Source organism: Ambystoma mexicanum, chromosome 10 (assembly GCF_040938575.1).
Source record: "Ambystoma mexicanum isolate Mex_15411 chromosome 10, UKY_AmexF1_1, whole genome shotgun sequence".
NCBI classification, from domain to species: Eukaryota; Metazoa; Chordata; class Amphibia; order Caudata; family Ambystomatidae; genus Ambystoma; species Ambystoma mexicanum.
Genome location: NC_090932.1, coordinates 1,234,216,331 through 1,234,233,391, shown reverse-complemented (window position 1 = coordinate 1,234,233,391; position 17,061 = coordinate 1,234,216,331). Strand labels below are relative to the sequence as shown.

The following is a 17,061-nucleotide window of genomic DNA, read 5'->3' as shown; positions in this document are numbered from 1 at the left end:
CATATCATTGTTGAAGTTCAATAAACACCCTTGATCTGTGGTCCCTTGTGTCTGTCTTAATGTTGATGCCATATTTTCCTTACAGGGGTTAACAATGTTTTCAGAGGTGTCTAAAAGTATGAGGGCTGATGTGATGTTTGCATAAGTATTGATCTTGAGGTCATCCCAAATGGATAAGAGTGCAGATCCCCTTTGACTCATTGGTCTGAAACCTCTTTGAGAATGGCCCAGGATGTTGTTGGACTCCAGCATTTGATCATGAAATAGCCTTGATGACTTTAGCAGGGTATGGCATTTCAGGCTCCTGGTCGGGAGTTTATGGGGTCATCAGAGTATCCAGTGGCGTCAATGAGGAGTGATTTAACATTGGCCATCTTGAATAATTCCTGTTTCCGATGAGGAGGTCACTGGGGTTTATTTGATAAGGATGTCTTTGTAGATGTCCGGTGGACATCTGTCCAATGGGGATCGTGCTTTGATGCTCTCTTTCACCAGTTTAGACTACTCTGCTTCAGGAGAGGGCTCGAATTGGTTGAGCGATGCAATTGTTAGTGCAGTTTCATTATGAAGAACATCATCCTTCCTATCCATTTGCACAGCGTTTATATCTTGATGTATGTTTTTGACCTTGTTTTTGCACATGACTCTAAACAGGTTCACCCCTGTTCCTCCAAAACTATCAAGGACCACATCTACTCCCTGGCTCCTGCCCTGGCTGATGACTGCAATCACTCCTTCACCACTGGAGTCTTCCCATCTCCCCTTAAGCACTCCCTTGTGCACCCTCTTCTTAAGAAACCCTCTGCCGACCTCTCCTGCCTGGCTTACTATCTGCCAATCTCCATCACTCCCTTCCTGGGCAAGCTCCTGGAGAAACTGGCCATCTCCCAGCTTAATCTCCACACTGAATCTGTTGGTTGTCTTCATGACCATTAGTCTGGCTTCAGAGCTGCCAGAAACATGTAAACTGCTCTCCTGAACATCCGTGAAGACCTGCTCTCCAGCCTTGACTCTAACACCCATTGTGTCCTCATCCTGCTTGATCTCTCTTCTGCCTTTGACACTGTCAACCATGTCATCCTGCTCAACCGTCTCCGTGATAACCTGGGTATCACTGGGCAGGCTCTGGCGCGACTGACTTCTTTCCTCTCTGATCGACCCTCCCAGGTCCAACTTGGGTCCTTCTATCTTTTTCTCTACCCGTGGTGTCCCCGAGGGGTCTAACCTCTCTCCCTGGCTGTTCAACCAATACCTGGCACTCCTTGCCCACCGCATTGCTGCTCTCTGCCCCAACTTTCAGTGCTATGCGGATGACACTCAGCTCATTTTCAGGCTACCCTCGGCTTCCTCTTCTCCTTCCCTCATCTCTGACTGTCTGTCTGCTATCCAGGAGTGGTCTGCCACCAATGACCTCTGCCTTAATGCCAGTAAGACTGAGACTCTCCTCATCGGTACACCCGCTACATCCTTTCCTGTAGCTCTATGGCCGGCCTCTCTTGGCCCTCTTCCTGCTCCCACCTGCAAGGCTAAAAACCTCGGCGTCATCTTTGTCTCTACACTCTCCTTCTCTCCTCACATCTCTGACGTCTGTAAGAAGTCACACTATCAGCTGCACCTCCTCAGAGGTATTCTTCCTTTCCTCTCCTTCCCCCAGAAGCTCACTGTCTCCAGAGCTCTGGTTCTCTATAAGCTGGACTATTGCAACAGCCTCTTTCTAAATCTGCCTGCTTCTACTCTCCGCCCTCTGCAACTCATCCAGAACAGGACCACGAGACTTGTCCTTGGCCTGAAGCCCAGGGATCGTATCTCTCCAGGACTGAAATATCTGCACTGGCTCCCAGTGGCTGCGAGGATTAAGTTTAAAACCCTCTGCATCGTCCACAAGGCCTTCTGAGGCCTGGGACCTCAATACATTCAACTCTCTCTTCCTAAATATCTTCCTTCTCAAGCTCTTCGCTCATCCGCCTCCAACTCCCTCAGGGTCAGTCGCTTCTCCAAGAAACGAGTTGGAAGTAGATCTCTTTCTTCATCTGGGGCCTCCCTCTGGAAGAGCCTCCCTGCCTCCCTTAAACTTGAGGAGAACCATCTCCGGTTCCGGAAGCACCTCAAAACCTTTGTCTTTGCTTCTACCTTTTCTCCTCCTCTCCCCTGCTTACCGCCTGGCTGTCACCGAACTGCACTGGCTACCTGGACACCCTCTGATCTCGGGACCAGGTCCCTCCCCCCCAGCTTCACACACCTGCACTGCCCTCCTGGCAACCCCCGCACTTGGGGACTGTTCTGTATCCCTTCAGTCCCCCTTTCAGCCTTTGACACCTGATGTCTGCACTCACCCCTTGCACTTGTCACATGCTGGCCGTTACTTATTGTTTATCTATTCCATGTACTGCACTGTCCCTGCCCCCTTCCCACAAACTTGCGCGATCTGAATGCCACCTGGCCTAGTAGGATTGCTGTCTGTCCTCCCTCTGTTCGCCCTCCCTCGCCTCACCTTGAAACACTTGTGTATAGGCGCGTTATAAATGTCATAAAATATATCATATCATATCATGACTTCCCTTTTTGCACATGACTCTCCATGCATGCGGGATAGGTGGGGGGTTTCTCCCTGGGTTGGCAGTGGTTTAACATTCCTTCTGAAATACACAGGAAATAATTCCTTGTTTGCATATTAGAATCTAATTCAGTTTAGAGGATGCTTCAAGATGGTTGAGGAATCTAAAAGGCAAAGTACAATGTTATGTTTTTAACTATTGGTGTGCAGTCTACAATGATTTGATTCAGAGATTGATTGAAACATATATTTTTGTTTTTCTTTCTTTTTCTTTCCCTCTCCGTCTGCAACTCATTTAATCTACTAAAGGGCTGGAACATGAAAGGCACAAGAATAAAAATAGTTGACTACTCGATAAACGAATCCAACACACACCATTTCGAGTTATTTACAAAACTGTATTTTTATATCTGTATGTCCTGATAAGGCGCACTGGTTGGAATTTGTTCAACTGACTAGTTGCCCGAAACTCGAGTCGACACGACTACAGTTCCCACTCCATCCAGGAGTTGGATCTTACTTGGGTTTATATAGAAACAACGTGGCAATTGAATATATTTAAAAGAGATCTGTTAATATATGCCATTTTCAGAATGTATGTTGATGCACTTTATTAAATGACAAATATTGTCTAGCATCTAAAGGTCTATGGGATAGACCAGGTGTTCTTATTTTAGAACAGACAAGAGATATTGCGTTTGCACAAGTATGAATGATATTGGTTTGAATGGGGATGAAAGGGTATGAGATGAATGTTTTGAGATACGAGTTCACTGGTTGGTGTGGTGTTTTTTACAATTAGATTTTAATGATTGTTTACTAACGACTTTCTATTTTGTACACATTTTTATGATCATGGTTATATTATAAAAATAAGAAAACAAATTAAATAAATAATTGTTCATTGTTGTGTGATACACATTATACATGCTAAGAGGGTTTGTACTTGTCAATTGACAATTGTACCTTTTGTTTGGTCCTTGCTTTGGAAATGATCAGTCATGTTGGCTCATAGCTTCTGAGCTGGGCACATAGAAATCATGTACAGCCACCATCCCAAAACACAGTATTATTCGTATAGTAGCCAAAGCTATTTGAAGTAACAGATCTGCACTAAACGCCTCAAATAAAGTTTAACATCATAAGAATTCAAGTTCTTTCATTGTATAATAAAGGTGTAGGAGTTAGTGAAAGCCCGTATTTTTTTACAATGAGGTGGGGTTAGGAAATTTCAGGGACCAGTGGGTGGCACTTGGTTCACCCCTTCTCAATTCCAAATATACCAAATGGTATGATCCATTTTAGGGAGAGTCCTGATATGTTCACTAATGGCATTCTCACTTTCACCAATTTTGGCTTTCCATTCTGCTATAAAACTGTCAGCCATTCGTGGAACAAAAGAAAGGTACAACGTAAAGGACGTTGAAGCTCTGCGTGCGCTCTGCAATAGGAGTCAGACTCTAGGCCAAAAAATGTGATGGGTGGATGACTCCCAGAAATAATGGCTCTCACCTAACACTTGATTGACATTTTCATCTCTCTCAGAGGTCAATAGGTTAGTGGAATACTCCATTATTATGCCCCTCAGTACCAAGCTGTGGCGAAGGAGGACGAGGGCGGGGGCATTCTGATGTCCTCAGAGTGGCATCTTTCTTAGATGCACTATTTCTACCACTTCATACCCCAGTATGGTATGATCTATTTCAGGCATCCTCCTGAAGATACACTTAGTATCTCAAAACGACAGAAATGCAGAGGTCTCATTCTGCTACAGGCGTATGAACCAATGGCGGCCACAAACCAATCACTTGGGAGGCCCAGGCTTTGAAGACCACTGGCACATGTAAACAGCAGAGAGGTAAAATGGTGGCCAACACAACAAACATGGCGTTTGTCACTGTGCAATCGAAACCAATGTAGTGATATATATGATATGATAGGTTATTTATAACACTCTTAATACCCAGAGGTTTCTAAGCGCGGACCCGGGGATCGAACCCGTGTTGCTTCGTGTCGTCTTGCTTCCAAGGCTATCATGTTGCCCCTGAACTATCCTCCCGAGAGGCATCTGAGTCTTCTGGAAGAGCAGCCACTGTCCCCAGTAATCAAGCTGCTCTCTGGGGTTCAGAATACTGATACTGTGGAGAAGATTTTGGAATCCCTGAAGGGTTTGAGAACCCCACACCGAAGCTACAGTCTAGTGTCAGTGGAGGTTCCCACATCTAGGATTCGAGCAAGGGGGTGCGTATTCAGAGAGACGTACAGAATGGCTTTTTCCATGGTTTTGTTCGGGATCGACACCATCAGGAACGAGAGTGTAAGTCTGAAGGCGTATTTGTTCAGCTGAACAAACCTGCCAGTCAGTCAGGTCCTGCGACTGGCCAGCTTATCACGAGACACTTAATCGCCAAGAACTCTTACAAGTTACTTATGGCCTCATTCTGGGAAAGGTCACGAATCTACCGCGGGTGTTAAGTGGTACATACTGCTGGTGGTAGATTACTTACAATTCTAAAACGAACAAATACTGCTAGTCCCAAATAAATCCTCGGTCAATTTACCACCATATTACCAATAGAACCACCAGCAATTACAGATAAGAATAGTCTCTAAAAACGATGCCATTTACCACCGAAAATAGGATCAGCTCTGAGTTGGTCTTTACAATTGTCCTTACAAATTGCATTTGCAGCAAAGCACTCTGGGTGAAGTGTGCTGTACGTTATTGCAAAAGCAATCATTTGGAAGTGTTTTTTGCTAAATGAGTTCTACAATAGACTCATCAATTAAGATTTGTAGTTCCAGTGTCATTTTACCACTGAATTACCACCATTGGTATATTTGCGCTACCACTAGAACTCGAGGTATTGCAGAAAACACAGAAAAGTGTTTGTTCCGCTCTTGCTACCATCGGAGATGAGGGCTAATGGCTGCATTTACCATTGATAGTAATTTAGCAGTATTTCAACCGCTGGCAGTGTACCAGGATACCAGGATACCAAATAGGTATAGTCTTGTCTATGGGGAACTGTTATGGGTGGCAAAGCATTGCTTTAGCCGCTCTGGTGGTATTTGCAAAATGAGGCCCTTAATAATTTTCAAATACATTGTTTCCGGACAAATTACCTTTGACAGTCGCCTAAAGGATAACCATTGGTTTAAGTATATGATACTGAATGTGTACTTGTTGGTGGTTTATCTTTGGCTCGGCTTTGGCATATTGGTATCTTATTTTGCCAGTTGTCATGATATGTTAAAATCTCTAAAGTGCTGGGCTACTCTACTTTTCTATGTGGAATGGATCAAAATACCGGCCCTTGCCCCGTCAGTCTCACGGCCTTTCAAGTTGAAGTTATTCAAGCAAACATCCTCTTTTTCATTGATGGAGATAGATAACAGACTGGCAGCTACTGAGTTCTCGTGTTCTCTCTGTCTCGTTCTCGCTCTCCTACCCACGGCTCTTATCTGGAGGGGTCCCCGGCAGAATTAAGAGGAAGTGCCTGTCCGGACCGTGACCAATCAGTCAGAGTTCTATTTCCAGAAGCGAGTAAATCGTTTTGGAGCAAGGGTTGTTCCTCTTCTTTTCCGGGACCAGGGTGTGTGAGGAGAGATATATATTTAAAGAACAGCTACACCACTGTCTACCCAACTTCCCTACACATGGGTAGTGGAATGAATACTCCTATGAGTGATATTTAATTACACTCAGCTGTATTTAGGACAGTCACATCGGTATCAAAAAACACATATTTTAATTCGCATACACATAATTAAAAAGGACCATGTGTGAACTAGACACTTCAATGGTCAAACTAAAATGAAAAAGACATCAGCGTTTTTGCGGCGTACTATGAGGTACAAGTTCAAATAAACATCACACATGTCACAGACACCTGGTTGTGACAACTGTCATTTTTGACATAGATCAGTTCGAATCAGTGCGATGTTAGTACCATAGGTGACATTCGTTAGCATGAAATCATAATTTTTAATCATGACACATCGTCTACACCAATTTGTGTTTGAGGGTGGAGAACACAGAGACCGAATCGATCTTGATATTGACTGTACCGTCAACCCCCTTCTTCAGGACGCTATCAATCTTTATACAAACAATCAATTGAGCAGTAAGCACTGGACCATGTACTCTACTCGTTATACCTACAAATATAACAAAATCTCCATTAAAAACAATGACACCTGTATCATGACTGAAGCCATAATTATTTGGATGGACAGCACTAGGGGTAGACACTCGACTAACCTGCTACGTGTGTAGCTTCTTTTACGTGTGGGAGTCAAATCATCTTATTTGGTATCACATTTTTTCACCTCTGGATAAAGCTCAACTGAAAAACAACAAAAGGACGAGAGAGCTATATTTACTCTCTCGCCGTTTTTTTATCTCTCATTTAAAATTTAAAGTATGTCATACCCATGTAACCATTAATTGGTGTTCCTTTCATTATATTGAGGTATATTATGTTTCTTGGTATGTTGTCACCATAGAGTGTTTTTTCAAGCCCGACCGGGACCGAATTGTATCATCCATCCATTCACCCCACCTTCTCAATAGATCTACAACAAGATGAATGGGGGGAGAGAGACGAAAAAGAAATAATTCTAACAGAATCGCCCTAAAAATATTTGTGTGATGTAATTGGTCAATCACTGTCTCGACACTTACTAGCTACGTTCACGGTGCCTTGATGTTATGCCGCCAGTGAGTTTTTGTCTCCGTCTGCAGAAAATGACTGCTGGGCAATGGAATACCAGGGACAGTTCTGTGAACAAAACGCATATGTATTACTGCTGTCAAAGTTTTCTATTCCTAGCCATCTCGCGCATTAAAAAAATGCACGTAATGCTTACTGTTATCCCAAAGTGGCGTTGTCCGCAGGTGCTGCTTGTAGGATGTCTCAAGCACCCGTGTTATGATTCGCAGTACACGAATGGCTGCCATGTTGGATTGATATGGTCTTATATGACTCCCTAACGTGAGCGTCTGCGTATGTGCGTACATCATCGCCATTTTGGATAGGGGTCCGATCTGTATCAAAAGAGACCTAGTTAGATGTATCCTTCTATATTAGCATTCTCAGACAGGATTCCTATCTGGCATTTTATGCTTCTTTGTCTTTATATAAAATTGCATCGCCAGTAATATTATTTGTTGACATAAAAGTACAAAAATAAAACATCTCTCACTTCCCGTAGTACGAGGCTATTCAAGCCTGATGTTGATCATTCTTGTCTGGTGTTATCGCACCTGTTTATGTGTGTCGTACGTGTTCGCACGTCATAGCCTTTTGGTGTATTGACGTTTTTTATTGCCAATTGGATGTGAATACTCTTGGTCTTAATTCATTGGACTGACCATGTACAAAAGACACGGCCCCTAACATTATTTCGTGAAACATGGGGAATAAGAGACTTTCCTTCTCGTGGTGCAGGGTTGATAAGGCCTAATGATGATCGTTCTTATCTGGTATTGTCACCCCTATTAGTGTGCTCCTGTTCGTACATCCATTTGATATGAAGACAATCTCTGTTAGTGCTCATCTATAAAACAGAGAGGTCAAATTCCTAACATCTCATCAGCACATGTGGCTCCTGGTATTGTTGTAGGACCGCATGTGCATTTGAATGAATAGACCACCTAAAGATGTTACATCTGCCTTCGTTCATATTGCTTATCCTGTCCCCAACTAGATTGTTAATGGTGGGGACAGTGGTGACCATCGCATGCACAAATTTGTAAATATAGGCTATATATTACAGTTGTACATTCTACTGCCAAATTGAGGCCCTTTTTTACCGTATCAAGATTGTAAATCCACTTTTGTTCTACTTTTTTGAGCTCCAGATCTCTGTCACACCCACGTGGATGAGCCTTCACTGTTTGAATCACAAACCAGTGCACCAGTGCATGTCATCATGTGAGTGTTTTTTTGTCTCAAAATGGACTACCAGTGGTTTATCTGCCGTATAATTCCTTATTGCGGATCGGTGCTCACAAATGCAGATCTTAATGATCCTTAATCATCCTTTTTGTTTTCCCAATATAGAGAAGACTGCATGGGCACTTGATGCCATATACGACCCACTTGGTTAAGTATTTCGAGAAGGTGTTCAACTTCCAATTGCTTCCATTCAAGTCTATGTTTTTGATGTTGCTAGTCAAGTGACATACCGAGCACTGACCACATTTAAAGTGCCCACATACCGGGGGTAGCTGCCATAGTTAGTTCTGATCTGAAATTGGCATTTTATCCACTGGATATGTGTGTACTAACTTGTCACGCAAGTTCGGCATTCGTTTGAATGCGAATCTTGGTGTGGTTGGTTTGAAGTTGTCTGTATAATTCTCCAGTTCTTAAGAATGATCTTTCTAAGATCATTACTCAAAGGTGAAAAAGTGGAGATACACGTCATTCTGTCATCTTGTGACTTATCGTGTTTTGTCAAACATATTTCTCTATTAATGTTGCGTGCCCTTTTCGTAGACTGTTTAATCGTTTTTGAAGGATATTGACGCATTTTTAGTTTTTTGCTCAATTCAATGCTGTTATTCTTGAAGTCATCAATATTGCTGCAGTTACGGCGGATCCTAAGAAACTGCCCGTATGGTAGGTTTTGTCGTATACTGAGAGGGTGGAGACTACTGTATAATAGAAGTGTGTTCTTATCAGTGGGCTTCTTGTAAAGGGTCATTGCCAGATTGTTGTTTGTTTTTTTGAAGAACACTAAATCCAAAAAAGCTATCTTTTCTTGGTTAAAGGACATGGTGAATTTTATGGTGGGAGCTTGTCGATTCAACCATGTCAGAAAAGTGATCAATTCATCTTCTTGCCCCTTCCATACCATGAAAATGTCATCTATATAGCAATGCCATGTAGAGATTTTATCCTGAAAGGGATTGGTGACAGCATAAATGACAGATTCCTCGTAGTTATCCATGAATAGATTGGTGAAGTCAGGGGCAGATGTCGCACCCATACTAGTTCCTTGTATTTGTTGATAATACGTTTTTTCACATAGGAAAAAGTTCTTTGTCAAGACCAATCTGATAGACTCAGTGATAAAATCAGAGGGTACTGTACAGTCTGCTCTTTTCTCAAGGTATTGGTGCATAACTTCTAAACACTCGGTCTGTGGAATATTAGTGTATAACGATTCCACATCCACTGTGGCTAAAATATCGTTGTCTCCCATTGTTATTTGGTAAGTTACGCATATCATGGCAGTAGTATCTTGGATGTATGACCGCATGGTGGCTACAAAAGGTCTTAGAAAAGAGTCCGCATAAATGGAGAGTGGTTCTAGTAATGAACCAATAGCTGACACTATAGGTCTTCCAGGAGGGGTAAGTGCATCTTTATTTATTTTTGGGAGTACATAAAAAGCAGGTGTAATGGGATTTGGTTTGTTAGAAATGCTAACTCATCTTTGCATATCCATTCATGGTCTAATGCGCGTTTCATTAGACTGGCTATTTCCTCCATCAGTGCTAGAGTGGGATTCCCTGGGAGTTTCTTATAGGATTGTATATCTCCCAGTTCTTGTTTACTTCTTGGCTATATGCTATAGTATCCCAAAGAACAATTCCTCCGTCTTTGTCCGCGGGTTTTATCTTGAAAGATGGATTGTCTTCGAGTTGTTTAAGAGCTATTCTTTCTGTTTTGGTCAAATTATCCCTCTGTTGATTTTTTGTTTTAAATAGATTTTGTATTTCTCTCTGAATCTTATTTTTGAATGTTACTATCTCTGGAGAAACCATCATTGACGATGGTAAAAAATAGGATGGAAATTTAAATCCAGATATATTTTCATGCAATGAAGTCCCACTTTTTGCAATACGGAAAAAATACTTTAGTCTTAATGTTCTAAAGACATTTTTTTATTCAATTTCAGTGTTGAATTGATTAGCAATTTAGGTAGGGACAAACGAGAGACCTTTGCTTAAAACACTAATTTCTGTGGGATTTAGTGTATATGAGCTCAGATTGAAAATAGTAACATCACACTGATTCGAACTGATCTATGTCAAAAATGACAGTTTTTGTGTTTATTTGAACTTGTACCTCATAGTACCTCATATCACGCTGCCAAAACGCTGATGTCTTTTTCATTTTAGTTTGACCATTGAAGTGTCTAGTTCACACATGGTCCTTTTTAATTATGTGTATGCGAATTAAAATATGTGTTTTTTGATACAGATGTGACTGTCCTCAATACAGCTGAGTGTAATTAAATATCACTCATAGGAGTATTCCCTCCACTACCCGTGTGTAGGGAAGTTGGGCAGCCAGTGGTGTATCTGTTCTTTAAATATATATTTCCAGAAGCGTCCATTTTAAGTGCGAGAAATTATCATGTGATGATGTGATTGGCTTAGTATTTAGGTATTTTTGAAAACATGGTTTGGCTGAGAAACTGTCACACAACTTTAGTGCTCCAATTTGAGAAGAGTTGCGCTTTGCTGTTGTTTGTGGAAAAAGTAGAAACCAGCTTTCCCTTATGAGTTAAAATGTGAAAATAAAGAAACCATATTCAAACAGCTATGACAAATCAGGAGAAAAGAGAAGAATGTGTATCAGCTTATGTTAAACGCAGTTTGGACCTGTTAACAGAGATGTTGTATGTGTGCACATTTTGAGTATGCGTTTGGCATCTCACATGCATTGTGACCACTGTCTCAGTGCACACAGAGGGAACCATGTGGAAAGGTGCCAGCGTGGTATGATTGGTATGTCTTTATTCATGTCCCAAAATGTGTTTTCAATGCAGCGCTAAGCACTGTCATTTTGACGAAGGTTACTGTAAACACTGGAAGTATTTTCTTTGGTTCTGGTGTCAAGAGACCAGACCTGCAGCTCAAATACTTGAAGGTCGTTTTGGTGAACAGCTGGAGGAATGCTTGGCCCCCTCTCCACAGTTATTCACTAGTAACCAGGGAGTTATATTGGCTTACACGTCCCATCAACCCAAGTGAGCATAGTCAGTAGTGAGGGATCATGGGAGTTGTAGTCCAAAACATCTGGAGAGCCACAGGTTGCAGACCCATGTTCTAGATCCTGGTCCACTGGATTACCACAAGTCTTTATCTTGGGTGTCCATTGGATGCGTATTACTCTTAGCCCGAACAATTCAAATCAAATTGTGGATGATGTGAGAATCTTAATGTAGTCTGCCCAAATGATGGCTATGAAAGGGAAGAAACAATGTATTCCTGCAAAGTGGGCAGTGGTACCTCTAAGATGTTGTATCGCGAGTTGTCACAGTAGTCTCGCACGCCAATCTCGGTTCCCATGTACCAGCCGCTAAACGGACAGGCGCTAAACTCCAAGCCGCCAATCTCCAGGAGTAGACTGGACACAGCCGGAAGACCGTACCATTTCAAGCCCAGGTCCTTAAACCACTCCAACCTGTAGGACGACACAAAGAGGTGGTTAGAATGACTGGGATGAAGAGGGGTCTTTTAAACAAAAAGCATAAAACATATAGTACAGTTTGAGAGCGCCACAGAAGGAGGGTGCTGAAAATTATACCGAAATTAGCATCAACATGCGTAATTGAATGATTACAAAACAGAAATGGGAAACTCCCCACACTTCACCAGAACATTTAAATACGCTGGGTGCGCCACCTGTACCGGCTGGTAATGCCACAGCAGCCCAAAGCACTTTACCAAGGGCAAAGGTGCTGTAACCAGCTGCAATGTTCAGCACCAACTCCCATGCAGAAACATCCGGGTCCTTTCTTAAACATTCTTCCCCTTCAAAGCATAATGGGTTTGGAACAAGAAAGGTACATCGGAAAATAAAAGGGTCACCAAGTACAAATAAGAGGGCTCTTCCAAAAAAGAAAGAGCTCCCTTTATTTCCTTGGATGTCACTAAATAGGAAGAGGAGGAGTGGCCTGGGAGTAAGGTGGGTGAAGTGAAGGGATTATTTTGGGGGAAAAAGTAAGGTTGAGTGTGGTAAGCGAGCGGGTTTAGACAGGCCATAAGCGAACTAGGAATGCGGGCTGGTACGGACAACCAGATTGGCAGGCCTGAGCAAGCTGGGTGCTAATGCTGGCTACATTTTATCAATCATGCATGGGGAAGAATGATTGGAATTGTTTCTTTTCGCTAGATCGTTCCCATGCACCACTCGACCTGCAGAGGGACCTTCAGCATCCATCAGTGAAAGATCTCCCAGTGGCGCTTTCCACTGAAAGCAAACCAATTTAAATACAGTGATTTGGGGGGCTAGACACTACGTTTTGATCAGAAATCGCCCAGGTTTCTGCTGCAAGCCACAAAACAGTTCTTCCAGCCCAATGCTTTTCCACAGAAAGAATTAGATTGATCTGCCTACCAATCTCTATCAACTCATATCTTAACCTAGACCAGCTGAGAGCTATGTGAAGGGACTAGACCTGCAGAGAGCTATGTGAAGGGACTAGACCTGCGGAGAGCTATGTGAAGGGATTAGACCTGCCGAGAGCTATGTGAAGGGATTAGACCAGCTGAGAGCTATGTGAAGGGATTAGACCTGCCGAGAGCTATGTGAAGGGATTAGACCTGCCGAGAACTATGTGAAGGGACTAGACCTGCCGAGAGCTATGTGAAGGGACTAGACCTTCCGAGAGCTATGTGAAGGGATTAGACCTGCCGAGAACTATGTGAAGGGACTAGACCAGCTGAGAGCCTTGTGAAGGGATTAGACCTGCCGAGAGCTATGTGAAGGGATTAGACCTGACGAGAACTATGTGAAAGGACTAGGCCTGCCGAGAGCTATGTGAAGGGACTAAACCTGCCGAGAGCTATGTGAAGGGATTAGACCTGCCGAGAACTATGTGAAGGGACTAGACCAGCGGAGAGCTATGTGAAGGGACTAGACCTGCAGAGAGCTATGTGAACGGACTAAATCTGCAGAGAGCTATGTGAAGGGACTAGACCTGCCGAGAGCTATGTGAAGGGATTAGACCTGCCGAGAGCTATGTGAAGGGATTAGACCTGCCGAGAACTATGTGAAGGGACTAAACCTGCCGAGAGCTATGTGAAGGGACTAGACCTGCAGAGAGCTATGTGAACAGACTAAACCTGCAGAGAGCTAGGTGAAGGGATTAGACCTGCCGAGAGCTATGTGAAGGGACTAGACCAGCGGAGAGCTATGTGAAGGGACTAGACCTGCAGAGAGCTATGTGAACGGACTAAACCTGCAGAGAGCTATGTGAAGGGATTAGACCTGCAGAGAGCTATGTGAAGGGACTAGACCTGCCGAGAGCTATGTGAAGCGACTAGACCTGCAGAGAGCTATGTGAACGGACTAAACCTGCAGAGAGCAATGTGAAGGGACTAGACCTGCCGAGAGCTATGTGAAGGGATTAGACCTGCCGAGAGCTATGTGAAGGGATTAGACCTGCCGAGAACTATGTGAAGGGACTAGACCTGCCGAGAGCTATGTGAAGGGATTAGACCTGCCGAGAGCTATGTGAAGGGATTAGACCTGCCGAGAACTATGTGAAGGGACTAAACCTGCCGAGAGCTATGTGAAGGGATTAGACCTGCCGAGAACTATGTGAAGGGACTAGACCAGCTGAGAGCTATGTGAAGGGACTAGACCTGCCGAGAGCTATGTGAACGGACTAAACCTGCCGAGAGCTAGGTGAAGGGATTAGACCTGCCGAGAGCTATGTGAAGGGACTAAACCTGCGGAGAGCTATGTGAAGGGATTAGACCTGCCGAGAGCTATGTGAAGGGACTAAACCTGCTGAGAGCTATGTGAAGGGACTAGACCTGCCGAGAGCTATGTGAAGGGATTAGACCTGCCGAGAGCTATGTGAAGGGACTAGACCTGCCGAGAGCTATGTGAAGGGATTAGACCTGCCGAGAGCTATGTGAAGGGACTAGACCTGCAGAGAGCTATGTGAAGGGATTAGACCTGCCGAGAGCTATGTGAAGGGACTAGACCTGCGGAGAGCTATGTGAAGGGATTAGACCTGCCGAGAGCTATGTGAAGGGACTAAACCTGCCGAGAGCTATGTGAAGGGACTAGACCTGCCGAGAGCTATGTGAAGGGATTAGACCTGCCGAGAGCTATGTGAAGGGACTAAACCTGCAGAGAGCTATGTGAAGGGATTAGACCTGTGGAGAGCTATGTGAAGGGACTAGACCTGCAGAGAGCTATGTGAAGGGACTAGACCTGCTGAGAACTATGTGAAGGGACTAGACCTGCCGAGAGCTATGTGAAGGGATTAGACCTGACGAGAACTATGTGAAAGGACTAGACCTGCCGAGAGCTATGTGAAGGGACTAAACCTGCCGAGAGCTATGTGAAGGGATTAGACCTGCCGAGAACCATGTGAAGGGACTAGACCAGCGGAGAGCTATGTGAAGGGACTAGACCTGCAGAGAGCTATGTGAACGGACTAAACCTGCAGAGAGCTATGTGAAGGGATTAGACCTGCAGAGAGCTATGTGAAGGGACTAGACCTGCCGAGAGCTATGTGAAGGGACTAGACCTGCAGAGAGCTATGTGAACGGACTAAACCTGCCGAGAGCTATGTGAAGGGATTAGACCTGCCGAGAGCTATGTGAAGGGATTAGACCTGTCGAGAACTATGTGAAGGGACTAAACCTGCCGAGAGCTATGTGAAGGGACTAGACCTGCAGAGAGCTATGTGAACAGACTAAACCTGCAGAGAGCAATGTGAAGGGACTAGACCTGCCGAGAGCTATGTGAAGGGATTAGACCTGCCGAGAGCTATGTGAAGGGATTAGACCTGCCGAGAACTATGTGAAGGGACTAAACCTGCCGAGAGCTATGTGAAGGGATTAGACCTGCCGAGAACTATGTGAAGGGACTAGACCAGCTGAGAGCTATGTGAAGGGACTAGACCTGCAGAGAGCTATGTGAACGGACTAAACCTGCCGAGAGCTAGGTGAAGGGATTAGACCTGCCGAGAGCTATGTGAAGGGACTAAACCTGTGGAGAGCTATGTGAAGGGATTAGACCTGCCGAGAGCTATGTGAAGGGACTAAACCTGCCGAGAGCTATGTGAAGGGACTAGACCTGCCGAGAGCTATGTGAAGGGATTAGACCTGCCGAGAGCTATGTGAAGGGACTAGACCTGCCGAGAGCTATGTGAAGGGATTAGACCTGCCGAGAGCTATGTGAAGAGACTAGACCTGTGGAGAGCTATGTGAAGGGATTAGACCTGCCGAGAGCTATGTGAAGGGACTAGACCTGCCGAGAGCTATGTGAAGGGATTAGACCTGCCGAGAGCTATGTGAAGGGACTAAACCTGCAGAGAGCTAGGTGAAGGGATTAGACCTGCGGAGAGCTATGTGAAGGGACTAGACCTGCAGAGAGCTATGTGAAGGGACTAGACCTGCCGAGAACTATGTGAAGGGACTAGACCTGCCGAGAGCTATGTGAAGGGACTAGACCTGCAGAGAGCTATGTGAAGAGACTAGACTAGTGGAGAGGTTTGTGAAGGGACTAGACCAGCCGAGACCTATGTGAAGGGACTAGACCAGCCGAGACCTATATGAAGGGACTAGACCGACCGAGAGATATGTGAAGGGACTAGATCTACTGAGAGCTATGTGAAGGGACTAGACTTGCCGATAGCTATGTGAAGGGACTAGACCTGCCAAGAGCTATGTGAAGGGACTAGACCAGCTGAGACCTATGTGAAGGTACTAGACCTACCGAGAGCTACGTGAAGGGACTAGACTTGCCGATAGCTATGTGAAGGGACTAGACCTGCCAAGAGCTATGTGAAGGGACTAGACCAGCTGAGACCTATGTGAAGGGATTAGACCTGCCAAGAGCTATGTGAAGGGACTAGACCTGCTGAGAGCTATGGGAAGGGACTAGACCTTCCGAGAGCTATGGGAAGGGACTAGACCTGCTGAGAATTCGGGAAGGAGCTAGACCTTCCAAGAGATATGTGAAGGGACTAGACCAGTGGAGAGCTTTGTGAAGGGACTAGACCTGCTGAGAGCTCTGTGAAGGGACTAGCCCTACCGAGAGCTATGTGAAGGGACTAGACCTACCGAGAGCTATGTGAAGGGACTAGACCAGCAGAGGGCTACGTGAAGCTACTAGACCAGCAGAGGGCTATGTGAAGGGACTAGTCCAGCGGAGAGCTATGTGTATGGACTAGACCAGCAGAGAGCTGTGTAAAGGGACCAGCTGAGAGCTATGTCCGTCGTTGGCACTTGTTTGCCACATTCAAAATCATGCAAAATCTCAAAATGGAATTTAGCATACTCGCTTGATTGTTGTAATGATGCACACTATGTTAAATGCTCCTTGCAGTGGGAAGCTGTACACGGATTTCAGGTAACCTTACCAAAAAACCTAGTTCAAACCCAATCATTTCATTTTAAAAAGCTAGGTAAATGACTTCTCAGATATGCCAGTGTAGCCCCCGTTTTCCACCCCTTGTTCAGACAAGGGGTGACCATTTCCCTTCCCCAGAGAAGGGACAGTCCCCATGGGAGCCAC

The 17,061-nt window shown here is 44.5% G+C and overlaps 1 protein-coding gene across 2 annotated transcripts in view; it reads right to left on the bottom strand.

Annotated features, from left to right (window-relative positions):
• The window catches only part of NOS1 (nitric oxide synthase 1), an 833,905-nt gene that overhangs the window by 126,899 nt on the left and 689,945 nt on the right, over positions 1-17,061 (bottom strand). For both annotated transcript variants that reach the window (XM_069619207.1, XM_069619208.1), the window contains exon 10: positions 11,808-11,982. In XM_069619207.1, coding sequence (XP_069475308.1) covers positions 11,808-11,982 — 175 coding nt within the window. The remainder of the gene's footprint in view (positions 1-11,807; positions 11,983-17,061) is intronic.